The 20,643-nt window shown below is 37.3% G+C and overlaps 2 protein-coding genes across 5 annotated transcripts in view; both read left to right on the top strand.

Moving 5' to 3' along the window:
• Positions 1 to 1,763: 1,763 nt before the first annotated feature.
• LOC114463603 (protein shisa-4-like) lies at positions 1,764 to 6,782 on the top strand. 2 transcript variants are annotated; one of them, XM_028447261.1, is made up of 5 exons: positions 1,784 to 1,937; positions 3,148 to 3,304; positions 3,403 to 3,560; positions 5,449 to 5,628; positions 6,438 to 6,782. In XM_028447261.1, the coding sequence occupies exons 1-5, from the start codon at positions 1,871 to 1,873 to the stop codon at positions 6,566 to 6,568; spliced, it is 693 nt and encodes a 230-aa protein (XP_028303062.1). In that variant the 5' UTR covers positions 1,784 to 1,870; the 3' UTR covers positions 6,569 to 6,782. The 2 variants fall into 2 exon arrangements, with proteins under 2 accessions (XP_028303063.1, XP_028303062.1); XM_028447262.1 differs by lacking the exons at positions 5,449 to 5,628; positions 6,438 to 6,782 and adding an exon at positions 4,024 to 4,655 and having other exon boundaries at positions 1,764 to 1,937.
• Positions 6,783 to 16,268: 9,486 nt separating this feature from the next.
• itga7 (integrin, alpha 7) overlaps positions 16,269 to 20,643 on the top strand; it is a 39,936-nt gene continuing 35,561 nt past the window's right edge. For all 3 annotated transcript variants that reach the window (XR_003674076.1, XR_003674077.1, XM_028446660.1), the window contains exon 1: positions 16,269 to 16,786. Coding sequence is in view for 1 of the 3 variants with exons in the window: in XM_028446660.1 (XP_028302461.1) it covers positions 16,569 to 16,786 (218 nt within the window). In the remaining 2 variants the exon portion in view is untranslated. The remainder of the gene's footprint in view (positions 16,787 to 20,643) is intronic.

Below are 20,643 nucleotides of genomic sequence, written 5' to 3'. Positions count from 1 at the left end.
CGGCCATTTTTGTAGTTTGATAGAAGAGATATGGCTATGTAGCGGCGCATAAACTTTTTATTCAGAGGTTATTTACAAAATGTCAACAACAGAAGACTTGTCCATCCAGCCTTACATCTTCGAGCCAGAGTCTGACCCAGCGGAGCGAGATGAAAATGAAGATGATGAAGCTGCAGAACCCTAACAAGTGAGCTAACACAAGCACCGAGCTAACGCTAGCGCCAAGCTAACTTCACGAAATGCATTTTAATACAGTCTTTTCAAAGACAAAAACGGCAAAATGAAATGACTAATGAAAACTTTAGACAAATTAAATCACGTAGGCCATATCATCAACGATCTAAAACGAGCACACAGCGCTAACATATGAAGTCTGAAGTAGTGTTGTGGTGGTCAAGACCGGTCTTGGTCTCGAGACCAAATTCTAAAGGTCTTAGTCTTGTCTCGGACTCTGAAGCATTTTGACTCGGTCTTGTCTCGGACTCGGGCTGCCCGGACTCGGGATTTTCCGTCAAGACCGTTCGAGACCAGCACTAATTCCTGCTATTTTTAAACTTTTTTATAATGTGATAATAACACGGAGAAGAACGGGATAAAACAATCCTTTATTCATTATTTAATCCACCCCGTATAATGACCACAACCTTCCTTAATGTGACTGAGTGACGTGTGTGACACACATACGTGTGTGACTACGGTGTCAGTTTGGACCGCTGAGCGCAAGGGAGAAATGAACTAATCACCGGTAAAAATCGCAGTAAAACTCCAGAATTATTTCAACCAGTATTACAGACGGACACGTTTCTGACGGATGTTTTTAACCCACCAGAACAGAGAAGAATAAGAAGAAGACATCGAAATGCGTATGAAAGTAAGTGAAAGTTGATTAGGATACTCTTATATTTTTCACATCAGGCTATCATATCATAATACCCGTCCGACTGTCCGACTGTAATACCGATCCGTCGGAAACACTTCCGTTGTGGCCGGTTTGCATTCGTGTTGTGACCTGTTTGCGTTTGTGTTCGTTTCTGTAAATGCATTCACCTGACACTTCCCAGCCACCGTAAAAATGACCTTACCCACAGATGTGGGTCCATTCCCGTAAAAAATAAAACTCAACCAGGCACTTCGAAAAGGTTCTGATGCTGGGAGACGGTGTAATGAAGCGTGTGGGTTACTACATCCAACAACCCAACATTTTGACTTATCCTCTCGTAACTTCGGCATCCTGGAGCTTGGACTGCAAAATAAAAGCGAGAAATAAAAATGCCGGATTGCTCGAAGTGTTGGACCTGGAGTTGATGTACTAATTTGGCAGTTCTGCTGCAAATACTGTGATGTAATAGTTTAAAAAACGTAATAGAGAATAGAAAAATAGAAACAGATTGAAAAATATGAGCAAAACAGAATATAAAGATTTCTACGGAGCACCTGAAGAGACTAATTTGATTTTTTCTGTACTTCTAAGCACTCTAAATATACAACAAAATGCATTTAAGGGCCCAAAAAGTGGATTTAGCATGATATGTCCCCTTTAAATATATATATATATTGGTACAGTTAGCACGGATGATTTGAATATTTTTTCTTCTCGATTTGTTTTGGGTTTTTTCTTCCCAGTGCACGATCATACCAAATTGAGTATATTTTAAAAAACAAACATTTCCATCCCAAATATTTATTATTGAATTATTGCAACATTTAGAAATAAACTGTAAACCTCTGACTATCTTAACAAATACAGTGTATAGAGTTGTTCCCATGAAGTGAGGAATGCTGCCAGGTTACATTTGCTACAGGGTGGGACAGACACGCAGGTTTAGGCAGTTGTCTCACTCATTTCCTTGTTATATTACATAATATAGTTATGGACTCGGGCGTTTTGCTCTGTCTCGTGTGTGTCTTGTCTGTGGTTGAGGTCCCGGCCATCAGAGGTGAGTCAGTTTTTATTATTAATTTAAGAAGATACAGCGAGGCTTATCAGACTGCTGGGATCACATGCCCACAGAAATAAAGTGAAACCAAATTTAAGATTAGCTCTAGTAAAAATTAACTTTTTACACTTTTTGTTTATTTATTTTTGATTTTAGGCTTTAAAGCTGCAGTGTGTAAGTTTCTTATTTGCTTAATTTGGTCAAAAATCCATTATAACCTTTGATATTGCAATTCAAAGCGTTCTGAGAGGCTGCTCCTTCTTTTGGCTCTGTTTAAGCCAGCGGTGGCGAACTCCAGTCCTCGAGGGTTGGATTCCTGAGACTTTTAGATGCGTCCCTACTCCAACACACCTGGTTGAAACCAATGTGCTGTCATCAAGCTCTGCAGAAGCATGATAATGAGCCATTCATTTGATTCAGGTGTGTTGAGCTTCTGGTTGAAGCTTTAGAGTACACGGGAAAAAAAAAAAAGTTAGTAAAAGTGGAGAAAAGTCCTCATTGCAGCGTTCGTCACAATGGTTGCATAGCATAGCAAGCCAAAAAAGGAAAACTGATATGGAGAAGCAACAGTCTGAAGTTCCAAACATACTCTTGCAGAACGCACTCCACTCCGCGGAGAAAACATGCACCGTTCGATTGCAGTCTGAACGTGGAGTGGTGTGGGTCTGCGCTGACCTGCAGCTATGATCACTGCAGCCACCTGTGAGCACGTTAGGACGGGAAAGGGGCTAATGGCAGCAGCCGCTAAAAATTCAGGACAGTAAGTAGAGCAGACATAGGTAATTGTCCGCCCGGGGGCCACAAAATGCACAAAAATGTAAAAATGTTGGCTGACATAAATGTTGATCATGTGGCCCTCGGATCAGATACACTGACATTGTTGTGGCCCCCCGCTGTGACAGAGTTGCCCATCTCTGAACTAGAGAGTGATAAGTGCTTTCATGTCAGAGCCTCTACAACATCAGAAAACTGCAATAACCCAAGATAAAGTCTTTACATTCATCGCTAGTCGCTATTGAGAAAAAGTCGCTAAGAGCTCCACAGGTGCACGTTCACGAGGATGACGGTGAATTCAAAACAGGGAGGGGAGGGGGGGAGCGTGGTTGATTCCATTCCAGTTTCCCCATTCTACATACTGCAGCTTTAATGAACTTTCCTTGTCTCTTGCCTTCATTACACCATCTCTGATCTTTTGTTTGATGCCACACAGCTGATTTTTGCAGCAGCTATTCTGACTACAGTGGTGACTACCATGACACCAAACAATGTGGTTTAATGTACTGCTGTGGAGACTGCTCAGACCGATACTGCTGCTCAGACAAATCAAAAGAGTTATCCTATTCACAGCAGAAGAAATGTCCCGACAGGTGAGTTTCTGACCTGCAAAGAAAAAAAAGAAGAGCATCTAAAACACGTATATAATTTCATCAATTAAACAAGATGTTTTTCTTTTGCTGTCTTCCAGTCCGACGCACAGTAAAATGAGCAGGGTTCCTTTGATTATTGGAGGGGTCCTAGGGGCTCTTTTACCTGCCATCTTCTGTGTGACTCTCATCATCTGCTGTGTGGCCCCGTGCTGCATTTGCTACAAGTTATGTCGAAAACGCAGACGCCCACAAACAAGTAAAAACCACTATTTCACCTACAATTTGGTTTGCCAAAAAAGTAGCCTCTAAAGTTAATCAAATGCTGTTTATTGTGCTGATATGTTTTATATCAGTAAAGATATATAATCTACAATGCTTAGTCTTTTCAGATTAAAGAGTTTGGTGCTTCAGAAACCAATACTTAGTACTGCTGGGGACAATAACTAACATTTTCATAGCATAGATAAAGACAGCGTAGGCTTCATAGATCAAGGGTATTTATTCTGAAAAACAGAAGAATTTACAAACAAGCAAATGCTGAAGGTTGAAAATGGCTCTTGCAAGCGTGTTTGGGTTTGTTAACAAATAGTCATGTGACTTAAACTTTGGAAAAGTCTTGCGCATTGCATTGTGGGATTACAAATCCCACAATAAGGAAGTTACATTTCTGAGTTGTTTTAACTTCATTCTTATTGTGATTTATTGTGTTTCTTTGTCAGAAAAGGAAGAGTGTGATTCGCTTGATGACATTTTTGTTTTGGTTTGTATTAGTTGTCTCCGTGATATGACGTCACGCTGCAGAACATTTCATTATAACCAGGTATTTCCACGGAAAGCAACCGTATCAATATCCGCCATCGTTTTGATGCAATTTAGCATCTACGAAAACACCCAAGATTTCACTTTGGCAGTGTTTTGGGGGGCACAGTGGATGAGAACTACTTTTAGATGAAATACAGGTAGAGTTTTAAAGATGTTAGTTATTGTGCATAGCATGCTTTGAAACAAATACATTCATACATGGGGCCCTTTGAAGTCACATTTCACACGTGATCGTGGGAAAATGACTACAGGTGATTTGCATATCAAGAAAATCCTATTTGCCATCCTGTGCATGACTTATTATAAATTACGGGTCACTCATCTTGTATATGAACTTAGAGATGACAATTTTGTACTAAAATAAATTAGTTGTGGGACATGTTTCCACAGTGATGTTTAAAAAGATCTTTTAGAACAGTGTTTCTCAAACCTTTTAAGCTCTAGTACCCCCTTTTTCTTATTTCTGAATCCATGTACCCCCTTTTTCTGACTACAACATTTTGCTTAGAAAACTATTTAAAAACAACTATAGAGCACAATGATGGAATGAACTAGTGATAACACACTTTTTAAATCTCATTTTGTAAATAAGTGGAAAAAATAAGCATTTAGTGCAGTGGTTCCAAACCTTTTTTGGATAGGGACCCCAAGAATATCTGGCGACCCCAAAGACATTTTTTTTCTAGAATTTTTTTAAAAATTTTTTTTATCATGTTTGAGCTCAGATATTTTTATTTTTCTGCATTTTAGTTGGACTAGATTTATATTAAAGTGAAAGTATAGAAATACAGTTGTTTAAGATTGTGTTGTTTTAATTTTAAATAATATTAATAATTAAAAGAAATTCATCAATCTATTTTAATTTCTCAGAAATGTCAGGCGACCCCACGTGGGGTCCTGTCTCCGAGGTTGAAAAACACTGATTTAGTGGCTCCTGAATAGAATTGTTTCTATAATTTTTTTTATCATTTCCGGTCATCTCACGCCTGGTGTGGAACCACGACTGACACTTTATTTGTTAATTTTCGACTCCCTTTCTCTTAAGTACCCCCTGTAGTGCCATCGCGTACCCCTAGGGGTACACGTACCTCCATTTGAGAAACACTCTTTTAGAAGACCCACTGAGATCATATATGTTGCGGGCACAGCTTGACAGATTTTCTTACGTTTGGATCAGATGAATGTTTGAGAAATGAACAGAAAACGATGCATGTTCTTATGTCATAAAGAAACACTTTATTGGTGAAAGAATAGCTCTACTACTAGCTACTTTCAACACTACAGCACTAATCTAAAGTGTAACACTGTGTTACTTTGTCTAGCTGTGTTAACCAACATTGTCACCATACCACAACAACCAGTGGCACCATCTGACAGTTTTCCAGAGTATCCAAGGGAACCATCCTACCCAGGATGCCAGCCAACCTACCCTGGCTATCAGCCAGTGCCACAATATGGTCCTTCATTCCCGTCAGCGCCACCGCCGTCTTACACGGAGAGCAGTGAGTAGCTATGTTTCACCTTTACCAGGGTTGGGGTCAGATGCATTTTTCAGTTACAATTACATTTTCAATCACCCATGTTCAATTACAATTCAATGTCGATTCTTTTTTACCCTCACAAAGTCTCAATTATTAAAGTGAAATTACAATAATCACAATTACAGAGCCTGAAATAAATAACGTAATTGTAGTTAACCGTCCTCTTGTGTTAGCTTTCTGTTAGCATCTCATATGATAACGGGTCCTAAATCATCTGTAAAATACACTTAAAACAAATATCTATCATTTCATTTCTTTCCTATCTCTTGGTTTCCTTGTTAGGTTTCCTGAATAATGAAAATATCGCTATTAATATTTTTGGTGTGGGCGTCTGAGCCTTTTTTGTGTCTGTATACCCCTAGATTTCAATTTTTTTTGAACGGTGAAATGTGAGGAAGCTTGATATTAAATATATTTTAGTAACTGTTAACTACATATGTGTAGTAGAAATGTACATAGAACTGTAACATAGTTCCCCAGTCTAGAAGTAAATTATAATTGACAATCTTAATAGAATTTTCATGGCAATTACAATTACAAAGTCAATTATCTAAACTCAATTACAATTTAATTACGATTATGACAGCAACAGATTTTAAAAATTACAATTATGTTTATAATTACACCATTATTGTAATTAATTATCAATTACGGGATTACAATTATAATTCACCCCGACCCTGACCTTTACCTTTGAAAAAGATGCTGTTTTTCTTACATTTCACAGTTATGGAAAATTTGATTTCTATTTGTCTTTTATGTTCTTCCAGCTGCTCAGACTCATAACTCAAACCAGCCAATGCATCCCCTGCAGCCTCCCAGCCTTCCTCAGGCCCCTCCATCCAAGTCAGGTGATCACGGGCAGCTCCCCTACAACCCATCATATCTACCAAACCAATGAATCTATGATGTGGACCCACAAAGCTTGTCAAAAGTCTCACAAAAAACGGACTGAAACTTTTTATTTCCATTATTTGATACACCAACCAGAAGGGGAAAGTAATGAATTACAGTACTCATGTTACTGGTTTTATATATATTATAGTATATTTCTAACTTAGTAATTTTACTTGTATTTAAGTACATTTTAAAAGAAGTAAAGTAATTATTTACATTTCTTCACCCAATCGTTACTGATTACATTATATTTTTTGATGATGAACGGACATTGTGAAACTACAAAAAATGAAATGACCAGACAACAATCAAATGCATCACATCATAGTCGACCAATCAGATTAAACATAATGCACAACGCCAACACAGCTTTGAATGGTGATTATTTTCTCAGTTTTAGAGTTCATAAATGTAGTTATACTTAGAGCCTGAGAATAATTTTTATTTTGAATCGAATTCATTGATGTTACATTATTTTTTCTAAAGAATTGTAAATTTTGACAAACCTTTTATTTTATACAGATGCCTTTATGGGGGAAAAAATAAGTTCCTGCAAGATTTGACTGTTATTTTTTTAAGTTTCTACATGAGATGTTTACTGTATGCATTGAACCTTGGCAAGATTTATTACCAACAATAAATGTGGGAAAGTAACTCGTAACTTTTACTTTGAGTACTATTTAATTGAGCTACTTTTTACTTGTTCTTAAGTATTGTATGCAAGACTTGTACTTGTACTTGAGTACAATTTCTATCAAGTAACAGTAATTCTACTTGGATATATCAGTACACAAATCTGTTTTTTGTTTTTTTTAGTTTTGGTTTTTGAACTATTTTTATCAGTTAACTAAAATTGGCATTATAAAAGTGATTTGCTCCCTATGCTTTACAAGACTATCTTGGTATTTATCTGTCTTGGTATGAATGATATCATTAAGTAGTGGTTCTCAAGCTTTTTTGGGTATTCCCCACTTTGAACGAAGGTGAACTTTCAAGCCCCACCTGTGTCCATTGCCCCCCAAATAATCCTGACAAAAAAACACGTTTTCAGATTTATTGAACTAACAGGGAACAAGTAACATCTTATTTCATAATCTCTCTAATAAATCAAGGAAGTTCTGCGTGTGTGTTTGTGGAGAGAATTTCTCCCCGACGCGGTGTCTGTTCAACCTGAAACTTTTTTTTTTAACAGCTTCCACATAGCCCGAGTGTCCGCATCCGTTATTTTGGACTTATTTGGTGTTCCAAAACGTTTATTTAAATTTGATTTCACCCTGACGGAACAATAACGTGTACCCAGAAGTGATACCTATTCAGCTTTTGACCTCAGAGTGAGGGGGCGCTAGCGCACCAATCTGTTTATTCACAACCTCTAATAATCAGTAGAAGAAGACCACATGACCCCATGGTGTGTGTCCATTATTTTTAACTTATTTGGTGTGGCAAAACGTTTATTTTTTGTGGTACTTCCTGTCTGGTTTTTTTTTTTTCTCTCTCAAGTCTCATGCATTGGGCGTGAGACACGCATTTCAACAACCTGTGATGGCGGCTGTTGTGTGAGAAAGAACCCACGGAGGAGATGGAGAGAGTCCCACAAGGCAACCAGGAGGCCAGGTAGCGGGTCAGACACACACACACACACACACACACACACACACACACACACACACACACACACACACACACACACACACACACACACACACACACACACACACGGTATTTATAATAAAAATATACTAAATGAGTCAAAAAAAAAACACTAAACAATATTTATACAAAAAGTACACAAAATGACATCAGAAATGCACAAAAGATATATAAAAAGGCTCTAAACACACAAAATGACCCCATAGAACATACATTACAGAAAAATACACAAATGACAACAAATATATGAAAATGACTCAATAGCCACAAAACTACCCCAAAAAAGATACAAAAATACACAAAATGACTCCAGAATTACACTACAATGGCAAAAAAACAAAACAAAAAAAACAAACAATTATTAAAAAACAAAAAGACATCAGAAAGATACAAAAAATACATAGGACTCCAAAAAAAAACAAAAAAAAAAAAAAAAAAAAAAAACATGTTTTACAGAAAAATACACCTAACGAAAAAAATATAAAAATGAGTAAAACAAATAAACCCAACAGTTATCATGCTCATGTCCCATAGAATTAAACCAGGGAAATTGCACACGCTACAAATGTACACCTTTATAACACTACAGAGTACAGAGTATGTACACCTCTTTGTACATCCAACCTTCAAACACATACTCATTTGGCCATGAATGACAATTCTATTTAAGCTCACATTAAATGAATACATATTTCCGACGGGCACTGTACTAGTAAATGAAAACTAAATTAAACTAATCACCTGTATAAAAACAAATTTAAAAGTGCAGTAGTCAAAATACAAGTAATAACATTGTTAGCAATCTGTGCCAAAAAGCTTGAGAAAACAAAAAAGGAAATTGAGTTTCTGGTTGCATTTCTTATGCAGTCTAACGCTAATATCTTTATGTACTTTTATTTTCTGATACTTTTTTAGGCTATTCATTTTAACTTTTGTATGTGGGCATTTCTTTTAGTGTTCATTGTTTTTATTGTCAATGAAGAAAGGCATGAAAATAGAAACGTTCTCCTGCTTGTCGCACCCCACCTGTCATTTCCCTTTTTACCACCAGGGGGCGTGCCACACACTTTGAAAAACACTACATTAAAGGCAGAAAAATACAGTGTCAACCTTTTGGATGCAAATGAACGCAAGCATAAATTTCTCATTAATGCTTATTATTAATAATAAAGCCTTATTCATGCTATTTGACATTAATCAAGCCTTAGTCATGATTATTAACATTAATGTGTCTTATTAACTTTAATATGGCTTATTAATGCTTATAACTTAGTGTTATAAGATAAGCTTCATGAATGCTTATTAACATGAATAAGTCTTTTTTAATGATTAATACTAGTAATACAGCCTTGTTTATGCTTCTTACGACTGATAAAGCCTTACTATTGCCTATTAACATTAATAAGGCCTTATTAATGGCTATTAAAGCCTTATTAATGCTTATTAACATTATTAAGGCCTTATTAATGGCTATTAAAGCCTTATTAATGCTTATTAATACTAATAAAGCCTTACTATTGCTTATTCACATTAATGTCTTATTAACAATAATAAATCTTTATTCATACTAATTATTATTATTATTAATAAGCATTAATAAGGATTATTAACATTATTAAGGCCTTATTAATGGTTATTAAAGCCTTGTTAATGCCTATTATCACACACACACACACACACACACACACACACACACACACACACACACACACACACACAAACAGCTTTAATAATGTTCATAAGAATTTTAATAAGAAATGTCTTTATTCACATATGTCTAACGAGTACAGACAAATAATCAAAATAAAATATATACATAGAGTAGTTGGTATTAAAGATTAATACTGGTGCCATACACTGTTTGCTGAAAAATGACCATTGAAGGTGTGTCTAAATTTAATACCATTAAAAGAAAGCATTGCATGTGTTCCATTAATCAATACAGTAATATAGCTGACTGCAGCACAGGCATAATGAAGTGCAGGAGGAGGCTAAAATGGCTAAAATGACCCTGGTCATACAGTATGTCATGCTGAGGGAGCCTTTGGTCTAAAATCAGCTTTCTCCTTGATGTGCAGCTCAGACTGCTAATGAGCACTTACAGTATACGGTGGAATGTGACTGTCATGAGCAATATGGCAGATAATCTTTATACTCCACCAGCATTAATGTTTCCTTCATTTCAATGACCTTTTTCTCCTCTACTCACAATCTCCTCTGGATGTGTTGCGTCTACAAGCCTTTTTGTTTGGCTTCCTGCCCGTTCTGCTATTAGGTTGTTTTTTAGCATTCTGCATACCACACTGTTCCTCGTATTTCTTTTCTTCTGGACCACAAAGTCTTTTATTATTCATATTTTAAATCACAGCTTTCCAGATGAGAAAACAAATGTGTTGCTGCATTAGAAAAAAAAAAAAAAAAAAAACCAGAATGTGAGACTCAACTGTCTAAAATACAAATAAAACCCAAGACATAAAATAGTATAAAATAAAATCATAATACCTTCATAATGACTAAAATCATTACACTCACTGCAGCTTGGGTTTGAATGGCTTTTGTAAAAATCTGTAAAAATAATACTTGTGGTATTTGATATGCTATTAAAATACAATAATACAATGCATGCTTTCATGATCTAGAACTACTTTCATTTTATTAATACCAATTAGACCTACACTATACATAAGTAGACCATGTTCCTGTAGGATCAATTCAAAGACAAAATCCAATCTTATATTGTCTTTCTTTTAAAGATTTGGAAAATTGGTATATTTAACAACACAATTCTTTTTAGACATTTTCAGTTCTTGACTTTTTTTTTTTTTTTACAGATTTTTAAAAGCTATTTGAACTGCTTAATTATTTATAGTTATTTTTGGTTTTTTACATTTGAAATTCAGTTTATTTGTGTCCATAATTTTTTTTTGTTTTTCACGGTTACGTCCCAGATTCAACTTTTTTTTCTTTTTTTTTTGCTGACCACATGTCTTTACCGGCGTATGTCTGTCCATTCGTCCTTCCATACGTTTAAATGGAAATGTGATGAGCCTATAGACGATGTCAAAAGGAAGAAGCACCAGCAGGTATTGTAGATACAGTATCTAACAAGTTTTGGAGCATAATTTGGCTTTTTGTACTCTTGTTAAATATGACAGTTTGTCTGAATCTAACGTAACTGGAAAAGGTGAACTTGGCGTTCCTGAGATCAGAGGTGAGAGCTCTTAGCTCCTTCTCCAAATCTGTGGAACAAACTTCCAAGGCGTTTGAGGTCACCACCAACTGTTATTTCATTAGGAGAGCACAGCATTCATCTGGTTCTGTACACACTTACAGAGAGCAGCCTTAACCTGGGTCTGACTTTCTAAACACATCAAACTGACAACATGTGCAACATTTTCTCATCATCAGACAAATAGTATTTAAAGAGGTTTTTTTTTGTTTTTGTTTTGGAGGTTTTTGTGTTTCTATTTCTAAAGTTGCAATTCAAACACGTTTAATATTAAGATGAATTAAAGACAGGCACCCTGAATATTATGAAAAAGACAAATACTGGGCAGAAAAATACAGATTGTCATTCTAAAACCATTAAAGTGTGCAGGTCTTAGTGGTTGGTGATGCTGCATTGATACATTGATGGTTTGGGTTTGCATGTTCTCCCAGAGCTTGTGTAGGTGTGGTCCAAAAACAAGTACCGGTAGTCTAGAGCAGGGGTTCTCAACTGGTCTCACCCAGGGATTCACATTTTGCCACGGTCATTAAAAAGCGACCCAGATTTTTATTCAACCAACCAAATTTCGTTTTTCAAAAACGGCTGCAGAAAACGCACATATATAATCTTTACATAAATCTAAATATTTTCCTGTACAACATGCATTTCACAGCATGCCTGTCAAAATAAAAGACAAGTCCAACATGAGAGACATCCATCCATCCATCCATCTTCTTCCGCTTAGCCGGGGGCAGCATCCTCAGTAGGGAGGCCCAGACTTCCCTCTCCCCGGCCACTTCCTCCAGCTCTTCCGGGGGGACCCCGAGACGTTCCCAGGCCAGCCGAGAGACATAGTCTCTCCAGCGTGTCCTGGGTCTTCCCCGGGCCTCCTTCCGGAGGGACGTGCCCTGAACGCCTCACTAGGGAGGCGTCCAGGGGGCATCCTAATTAGGTGCCCGAGCCACCTCATCTGGCTCTTCTCGATACGGAGGAGCAGCGACTCTACTTTGAGCCCCTCCCGAATGACTGAGCTTCTCACCCTATCTCTAAGGGAGAGCCCAGCCGCCCTACGGAGAAAACTCATTTCGGCCGCTTGTACCCGCGATCTTGTTCTTTCGGTCATGACCCAAAGCTCATGATCATAGGTGAGGGTTGGAACGTAGACCGACCTGTAAATCGAGAGCTGCGCTTTTTGGCTCAGCTCCCTTTTTACAATGACGGACCGGTGCAGACTCCGCATCACTGCATCGACCCACTTTCGAGTACCGACCCACCAGTTGAGAATCGTTGGTCTAGAGTTACAAAATGTATTTAGCTAAATTCTACATGCAAGTGTGTGTCTATATTAGCGCTGTCATTTATACTGGGAACTTACCCAAGTAAGTTACACACTCCATTTTGCTGACCCTGATTTAAATAACATATATGCACTTATTGTAGCATCAGACCATCCACGCAGAAGAAGGATGCGGATAAATGTCCTCATTTTACATGTATTCCTTAGATCAGGGAGGGGGATCGCCAGATGCCTTTAATGACCTAAGAATATTTTTTGTACAATCTGAGGCAATTTTGGCTTATTTTGACCATTTTTCTGCAACTACACCAAACTTGCCTTATTTTAATCTTTTTTGTATCACTTTTTCTTGGTTTTTTGCTACTTTTTGCTATTACACCCAGTTCTGCCACTTCTCCATCAAATTCCAATGCATTTTCTGCACAGTTTTTTCACTTTCAAAACATTTTCGGCACCTATAAACCCTTTCCACCACTTTTCCACCTAACGCCGCATACATTGACACTTTTCACCTCTTTTCACCATAATTCCCCAGTCTCTGGTAACTTTATTATAGGTATGGTTGGCTGAAAAGGTTGAGAACCACTGCCTTAGATAATGTAAAATCTTTTAGAATTCAGTCAAATGTTGATTAATTGATGTTGTTAAGGTAATAATTAAATATAATCTGTCTGACGAACAACTCAACCCCAAACCTTTCTAAATAAGCCGTTGACTTTTAAAAGTGTATGAAGCGGGCATGTCAGACTGGAATTTCACCTGTTACAACTGCTGGGAAACCCTGTGTGTTAGTGGAGGTGACACATTGACAGCTGCTTGACCTAAAAGGAACAGAAGTGCTGAGCATAAAACAGCTGTGAGTGAAATCACCCATCATGGAGAAACAGCAGTGGATGGATAACTGAGAAAGTTTTGTTTGAAGTTTTATACATAAGGCTGACATTGACCGGTCATTATATGTCATTAGCATGAATAAATCTGGTCATGAAGGCTGTCATTCAGTGTTGTTCGCTTAATTATGACACCTTTGGAGCTATGTTGGCATTTCTGGGTTAGGTGGAGGGATCCAGTGCGAGATAGGGTTAGGGTTAGGGTTATGGCAGGGGTCTGCAACCTGTACTCTCAAAGGAGCAATTTTGCCTAATCTCACCTAGATTAAAGTCATTCTGGAGCCCAAAAAAATACCCACTCAATGAAGACAATACAGTGTATAAAATTCTATACAGTTAAAATAACATTGAATAATTTTATGAGTTAATCGAGTTGAAAGGCTACAAAAATAATTTGAATTTGATGACACATGATCATGTCGGTCAACACATGCTAATTTTGAATTTCTTGCAACATATCAAGCATGCATATTAAGGCGGCATGTTGACAATTAAATAAATGTTTCCACACACAAATACAATTTCTATTTTCTTCCAGAATAGTTTTTTTTTGTTAGTTTAGTTATATTACAAGGGATTTATAACTTAATGTTAGCCACAGGTGCAGGGAACAATGATGGTCTGTAGAGGTTGCAGGAGTTGAAGTATGAAGGCTATTGCCCAAGGTGATTTATTTTTAGGTTAACCAATTGTTTTATCATAATTTTATTTGAAGTTAATGTCATTAATCATCAATACCCTCTGTAAGAAATAACAATTCATTAGTTTCATATTTTTTTTAAAGCTATTGGGAGCCACTGCAAAAGAGTCAAAGAGTCACTTGTTACAGACCCCTGGGTTAGGGTTAAATTAGTATTAGGGTTTAGGGTTAGGGGTTTGGGTAAGGAACGAAACTTAATGACGCCTTCATGGCACCTTATTAATGCTAATGACAGTGTAATGTCAGCCTTATATATAAAACTTCAAGGAAAGTGTTAGGGTTTGGAAAGCAGGTTTACTATTACATCATCAGTATGGTAAAACTAACCTGTCTCAAAACGGTCTAGGGTTTAGTTTGTAATTGAAGCCTGATATCATATTGTTACTGGTGTGCTTTATAGCAGTGTTTCTCAAATGAGGGTACGTGTACCCCTAGGCATACCTGATAGCTGTACAGGGGATACTTGAGAGAAAGAGTGAAAAATGAACAAATGAAAGCATTAAGAATGTGGTATTTTATTGGGTTTATTTTTAGTTAAAAATGATAATCAAAATATTGATGATGGAAATGATTTTGATTTGAACATGAACTCAAAATGCAAAAGTCAGTCTAGGTCCCACACCAGGCAGGAGAAATAAAACTATAGAAATACATCTTTTCTGGAGGCACTGAATAATGTTTCTTTCCACTTATTTAGAAAATGAGATTCTTTCCTTTGTGTTATCATTCATTCATTCCATTATGTTGTCGGATATAGGGGTGGGAACCTCTGGGTACCTCACGATACGATACGCGATACAAAGCTCACGATAACTATTATCTCACGATATGACAATACTGCAATTATCGATATATTGGTCAGAAATCTATCTACAATAATCTATGACATAACAAGAAAAAAAAAAGATCAAGTGAAAAAATACAATTTTTATTTTATATCCATGAAAAACATTAAATTGAAAAAGTATCCTATGAACAGTGACACTATGTTAGTGCAACGTTTCTGTAAATAAGTGTCAACACACCAATGTAAAATAGGGTTTTTCTTACCAGTGACACCATTATTGTGCAATATTCCAGTAAAGAAAATATTGGTTCCTTCAACAAACAGTGACAACATATGTGAAGACCTACCTGCACATTTTAGTGAAAAAGCAGAAAAGGTTTTGAAAATAATAAAATAAATCTTAAATTAAAAAGGATAAGATAATAATAATAATAATAACTTAAATCGATACTTAGCGCGAGCATATTGATAATTGATTGTGCAAAAAAAATGTCGCAATATATCGCCATATCGAGATATTGTCACACTCCTAGTCAGACATAGGGGGTACTTGGATTCAGAAATAAGAGAAAGGGGGAACCAAAAAAGTTTGAGAACCACTGCTTTATAGTATTCCTGCGATCTCTCTGATTACGTCCTTGCTCTGGTATATTCTGCTGCCCAGGCATTTCAGAGCAGCTACAGGTCTGTAATAATGTTTCCTGGGTCACTGTGCACATCTCTGCCCCCTTTGTCTCCCAGATTGTTTCCACCTCGCTGCCGACTAAAGTGAGATGTGCTCACGGGCTTGGACAGATAAGTCTCCTTTTATCCTATTTCACTTGTTTCTTTACAGCTTTTTGCTTGGCCTTTTTCCACTTTTTTGACCTCTTTAGATGTAACAAGCACCACAACACTGCATGACCATAGTGGAAAACAGTTGGAACTCAGCAGATAATACAGTACGCATGCTTTTCACCCTCCCTTACTCTACTCAGCAGTCTCCCAGTATCCTGACAACCTTGCCTGGTATTTTGGCACCAGTCCCTTGAGTGTTGATGTCAGCTGAGAGAGTGGAGGAGGGGGGAGGAAGGGATGGAAGGGATGGAGGGCCTGCAAAAGAGAGGGAGTGTGAGAGAGAGGGAGATACAAGGGGGAGGAGTGAGCAGGCTATTCAAGGCACTTGTCCTCTGTCTCCCTCTGAGCTCAGAGGAGGGGGAGGCGCGCCTGCATTGAGTGAAACACTGGCACTCACACATACACATGCATGCTGGTAGTGGCTGCTTTTTCACCGCCTGCTCTCCAGACTGACAGCAGCACACGGAGCTGAGGGCCATCAGGGCCAGAGCTGCAACAAACAAGGGAGGGGAGCACCAGAACACTGGATTTGTCACTTTCTGACCGTCCATAGGAGTCATAAAAGGAAGACCCCCCCACCCACCCTCTGATCTTCTTGAACTGAACTTGCTCTGTATAAGGACCTACTCCCTGCTATGGCAGCCCAAGTGGGACATGGGGACACTGCCTCCCTCTCATCCAGCTCTTCTCATGGTTGGACCATCTTCATCTGGACTTTGTTGACTCTCTTTAACCAGATTGGTGGTTTTAACCTGGATACAACTCACACACTGCACAAGTTGGGGGACCGGGGCACCTTTTTTGGTTTCTCTCTTGCACTTCACCAGCAGCTTACCCCAGAGCCTCAGAGCTGGTGAGTGGGAAAATGTGGCCCAGAGCTTGTTCTGATTGTCATGTGTGTTTGTGAGCCAGTAGGGTCTAGAAGGCACAAACTTCCTAGATGTCAAAAGAGGGGAATCTGATTTTCACCCACTGTGCTGCACCAGTCTTCAAATTTGCCAAATCACTGCTGCACTTTTTTTTTTTCTTACACCAGTGTAAATACTTTCACAGTATATGTCCTGCAGTGATTTATAGCAAATGTAGAGTAGATGGGTGTGGGAATCAGTTGGCAAGGTTTGATGTCTGTAAAAAGGAAAAAGATCTTTTCAAGTTAATTTATTCAAGCATCTCTAGTCTGATGCTGAAGATCCTGCATGGAAACAAGGTCTAAGGAAACTGAGTTGTCCTTCAGAATTGATCTTGTATGTGTTCATGCATTTACAGTTGAGGTTTTAATAGGCCTGGGCGATATGAACCAAAACTCATATCTCAATATTTTTTCTTAAAATGGCAAAATACAATATAATTCTTGATACCAGTATTTTGAATTCAAATGAAGTCTGACCAGAAAGACAATTCTGGGTAAAATGTACTCATGCAAAATGCCACACAGGCACATTTATGTGCAAACAGCTGTACAATATGTGTCACTTTTGGCTTTTTCTCTACAGTATGTACAGTACAGTGTGAATGAGTTCTGTATTGTGGATTGTTTCGGGAACAGTTTGGGTTTGGACCCACTCAGGAATCCATCTAATTGTGCTTTTCAGGCTGTATTTAATACAAAATAAGCTATAATATATATATATATATATATATATATATATATATATATTGGTATCGGCGATTGTGAAATTTTCAATATCGCCAAAAGAGAAAACTCGACATATCTTGAATGTCGATATATTGCCCAGCCGTAGGTTCTAATATCCGTTTGTCTACTAATCCGTTGTTTGACTACAGAGTTACTGAACAAATCCTGAGCTCGGTTACCATTTCTACTAAAGGTCATGAATAAATAATTGCTGCTCCTAAATCTTTGGACAAATGTTTGCTGCTGGAACATCAATGAGGGGAAGCCTAAAGTGCAACTCATGCAGCTTTGCAATCAATGCTGAAGAACAGACTGTTCCCATTTGTTCATATTAATCTATGTATAAATAACTTTACAATACTTTTCTGTGCTTAAAAAAAGAGCCTGGCTCAACACCCAATTTTATCCCTGTACATTAATAAAGTGGTCATGTTATTTTTTTTTTCCTTTTATAGCTTTCTCAAACATTAAATAAATGAACACTTTGTTCATTTATTCAACTGCTCCCTAATGTGTATCTAATGAGCCAATCAGATGCCAGAAACTGTACATAGGTATGTTGACATTGTCTGGAATAATCAGTAAGTGCAGAAAATTACATTACATTAGTGCATTTGTGCATGGCTGCTTTACCATTGGTTTGGTCACAGACAATGATCTAACTGCACCAACCATAGTCTACAGTATATATACATATATATTTATTGTATTGAAATAATAATTATCTTATTCATACCAATTTTCTGCACATTTCACATTTTCATTGCATTCCATATTTGGTCCAATTTTAGTGTTCTTTATTTGAAATGTATAAGCTAATAAACACAAAACAACATACTGTATTTATATTATATTAAACTGCAGGCTACTTTACGTACCAATATTCCCCTGTCTCGCTGGAACATACTGTATGTTTTGGTCATTTCTTTGTCTGTTTTTTGGTCTTCAGTCTTTCAATCACTTTCAGTGATACCAGCTTCACAGCTATTTTGTGTGTAGTTGGTAATGAGCTGAGGTTGTCCCGCCTCCACAAAAATGCAATTGCCTTTGCATCGTAGCATGCCCACCACCTAATACTGCTGAACTGGTAGAGAAACAACCTCCTTCCTATGTTCATTAGATTAGGGAGGTGATGTTTGGACTGCCTCTGGAAAAAAAAAAAATCAGGTATAAAGTGCAAGGGCTAGAACAGAACTTGGTTGCAGTTCATAGCACATGATAAGAGCCTTTTTCCTGACTCGTGATTTACCTATTATTGTATTTTTGTTTCTCTCTCTTTTTGTGACTGCCATTCTAGCCTAAATGCCAATATTCAGACTATTGCTACTTTTTTCTGATGCTTGAGGTCTAGAATGTTGGTATTATGAGTCTTTTTTTAATTTTTTATTTGTGTATACTTTCTTTTTATGGTGTTTTATTTGCCTTGATATAGGTGCGTTTGTGTGGATATATAGTAAAGGGGAATGCCACCTCGCTGGGGTGGGGGTCTAGTTCTCAACTCCTGTAAGAAATATCAATCTTTTTAATGTGAGAAAATTATAGATAACATTTTGGGGAAAAACAACAACTGTAGGCTACTCAAAATGAAGATTAGAAGTTAGGAAGCAAAACAAACCAGCTCCTGTTATAGAGCTCCATATTTAACCTTTGGCTCCTCAGTTTACTGTAGCAGGAGTCATGCTGTCGCCAAGCAAAAGCAGGGGAATGACATCAGACAGTCACATCACCCACTGATGACCTGCACGCTGTCCAGCAGCATTCCTGGGGCTTATTTTAAAAATTGACTCTGAGCTAAGGTATTGTATTGTCCTGGAACTTATTTTAAAAATGTACTCTGAGGCTAAGTATATTGTATTGCTTACTACTGTCTCCTAAGTGAAGTGAAGGGGATGAGTCTTTAAAAAGGGCCTTTCAGTGGTTTGGGAGCCAAAAGCCAGTCAATAGAGCAAAGTGAAATGCTGCTACAGCTACTGGAAGAGATTAATGTGAGTGATGCTGCTTCCAGCATGCTGTGACGTCAGCTTTATATTTAGATGACGCGATATCCTGCGTTCATTGTTGCTGATGTGATCGGAATTGCAAACAGTAAATGACTGTGTCAATAATATGAACACAATGCCTATTTCCATGAAGAAATAAGTGATATCAAAATCCTAAAATCACGATTATGCTTGAAAACACTAAACCTGTGGTGCAAAGCCTGCAGAGGTGTAAAGAGTGCTGATATATAATACGCAACTAGAAATACTGTTACTTGATTGAAATTGTGCTCAAGTACAAGTTCAAGTAAGTCATACAAAAAAATACTCAAGTACAAGTAAAAAGTAGCTTAATTAAATACTACTCAAAGTAATAGTTACTTGTTACTTTCCCTCCATGTTTATTTTTGGTAATAAATCTCGCCATGGTTCCCTTGCGTAAAGTAAAGATCTCATGTAAAATAAACTTAAAACGGAAGAGACGAGATCTTGCACAATTGAGACTTAATTTGTTTTCGACAAAGGCATTTGTATAAAATAGTGTTATTTTTAAAAAAAATTAAATAACACCAATGAATTCAACACAAAATAAAACAAAATCTCATGCACTAAGTATGGCTACAGTTATGAACTGTAAAAGAAAAATAATCAGCATTTTATGCTGCTTGGGCGCGGCACTTTACGTTTAATCTGATTGGTCGGCTATGATGTGATGCATTTGATTGTTGTTGGGTCATTTCATTTTTTGTAGTTTCACAATGTTCGCTGATCATTTTAAAAACAAAAACTAAACTTTCCTCAGTAACGGTTGGGTGTAGGAATGTAATGCATCACTTTACTTCTTTTAAAATGTACTTAAGTACAAGTAAAATCACTGATTTAGAAATATACTCAAAAAAGTACACGTACCCATAAAAGCAACTCAATTACAGTAACTTGAGTACTTGTAATCCATTACAGTCATCTCTGAAAGCATGTGTGTGACCTTGGTTAAATGTGCAAGAAATGGAAACTAAATTGTAGTTTAAAACCATTCAACCAAATTTAAATGCCTTTTAAAACACCCAGAAATACAGAAGCTGTTAGTCATTCACA

This window comes from Gouania willdenowi, chromosome 5, assembly GCF_900634775.1.
Source record: "Gouania willdenowi chromosome 5, fGouWil2.1, whole genome shotgun sequence".
In the NCBI taxonomy this organism is placed as follows: domain Eukaryota; kingdom Metazoa; phylum Chordata; class Actinopteri; order Blenniiformes; family Gobiesocidae; genus Gouania; species Gouania willdenowi.
Note: the sequence above shows the minus strand (reverse complement) of the source record. Positions and strands in the feature narration are given on the sequence as shown.

Bases quoted from the DNA above. Each gene is read 5' to 3' on its own strand.
- LOC114463603 (XM_028447261.1), top strand. From the start codon at position 1,871: ATGGACTCGGGCGTTTTGCTCTGTCTCGTGTGTGTCTTGTCTGTGGTT. The intron at 3,305-3,402 runs GTGAGTTTCTGA...GCTGTCTTCCAG, and splicing joins CAGAAGAAATGTCCCGACAG to TCCGACGCACAGTAAAATGA. The intron at 3,561-5,448 runs GTAAAAACCACT...TACTTTGTCTAG, and splicing joins ACGCAGACGCCCACAAACAA to CTGTGTTAACCAACATTGTC.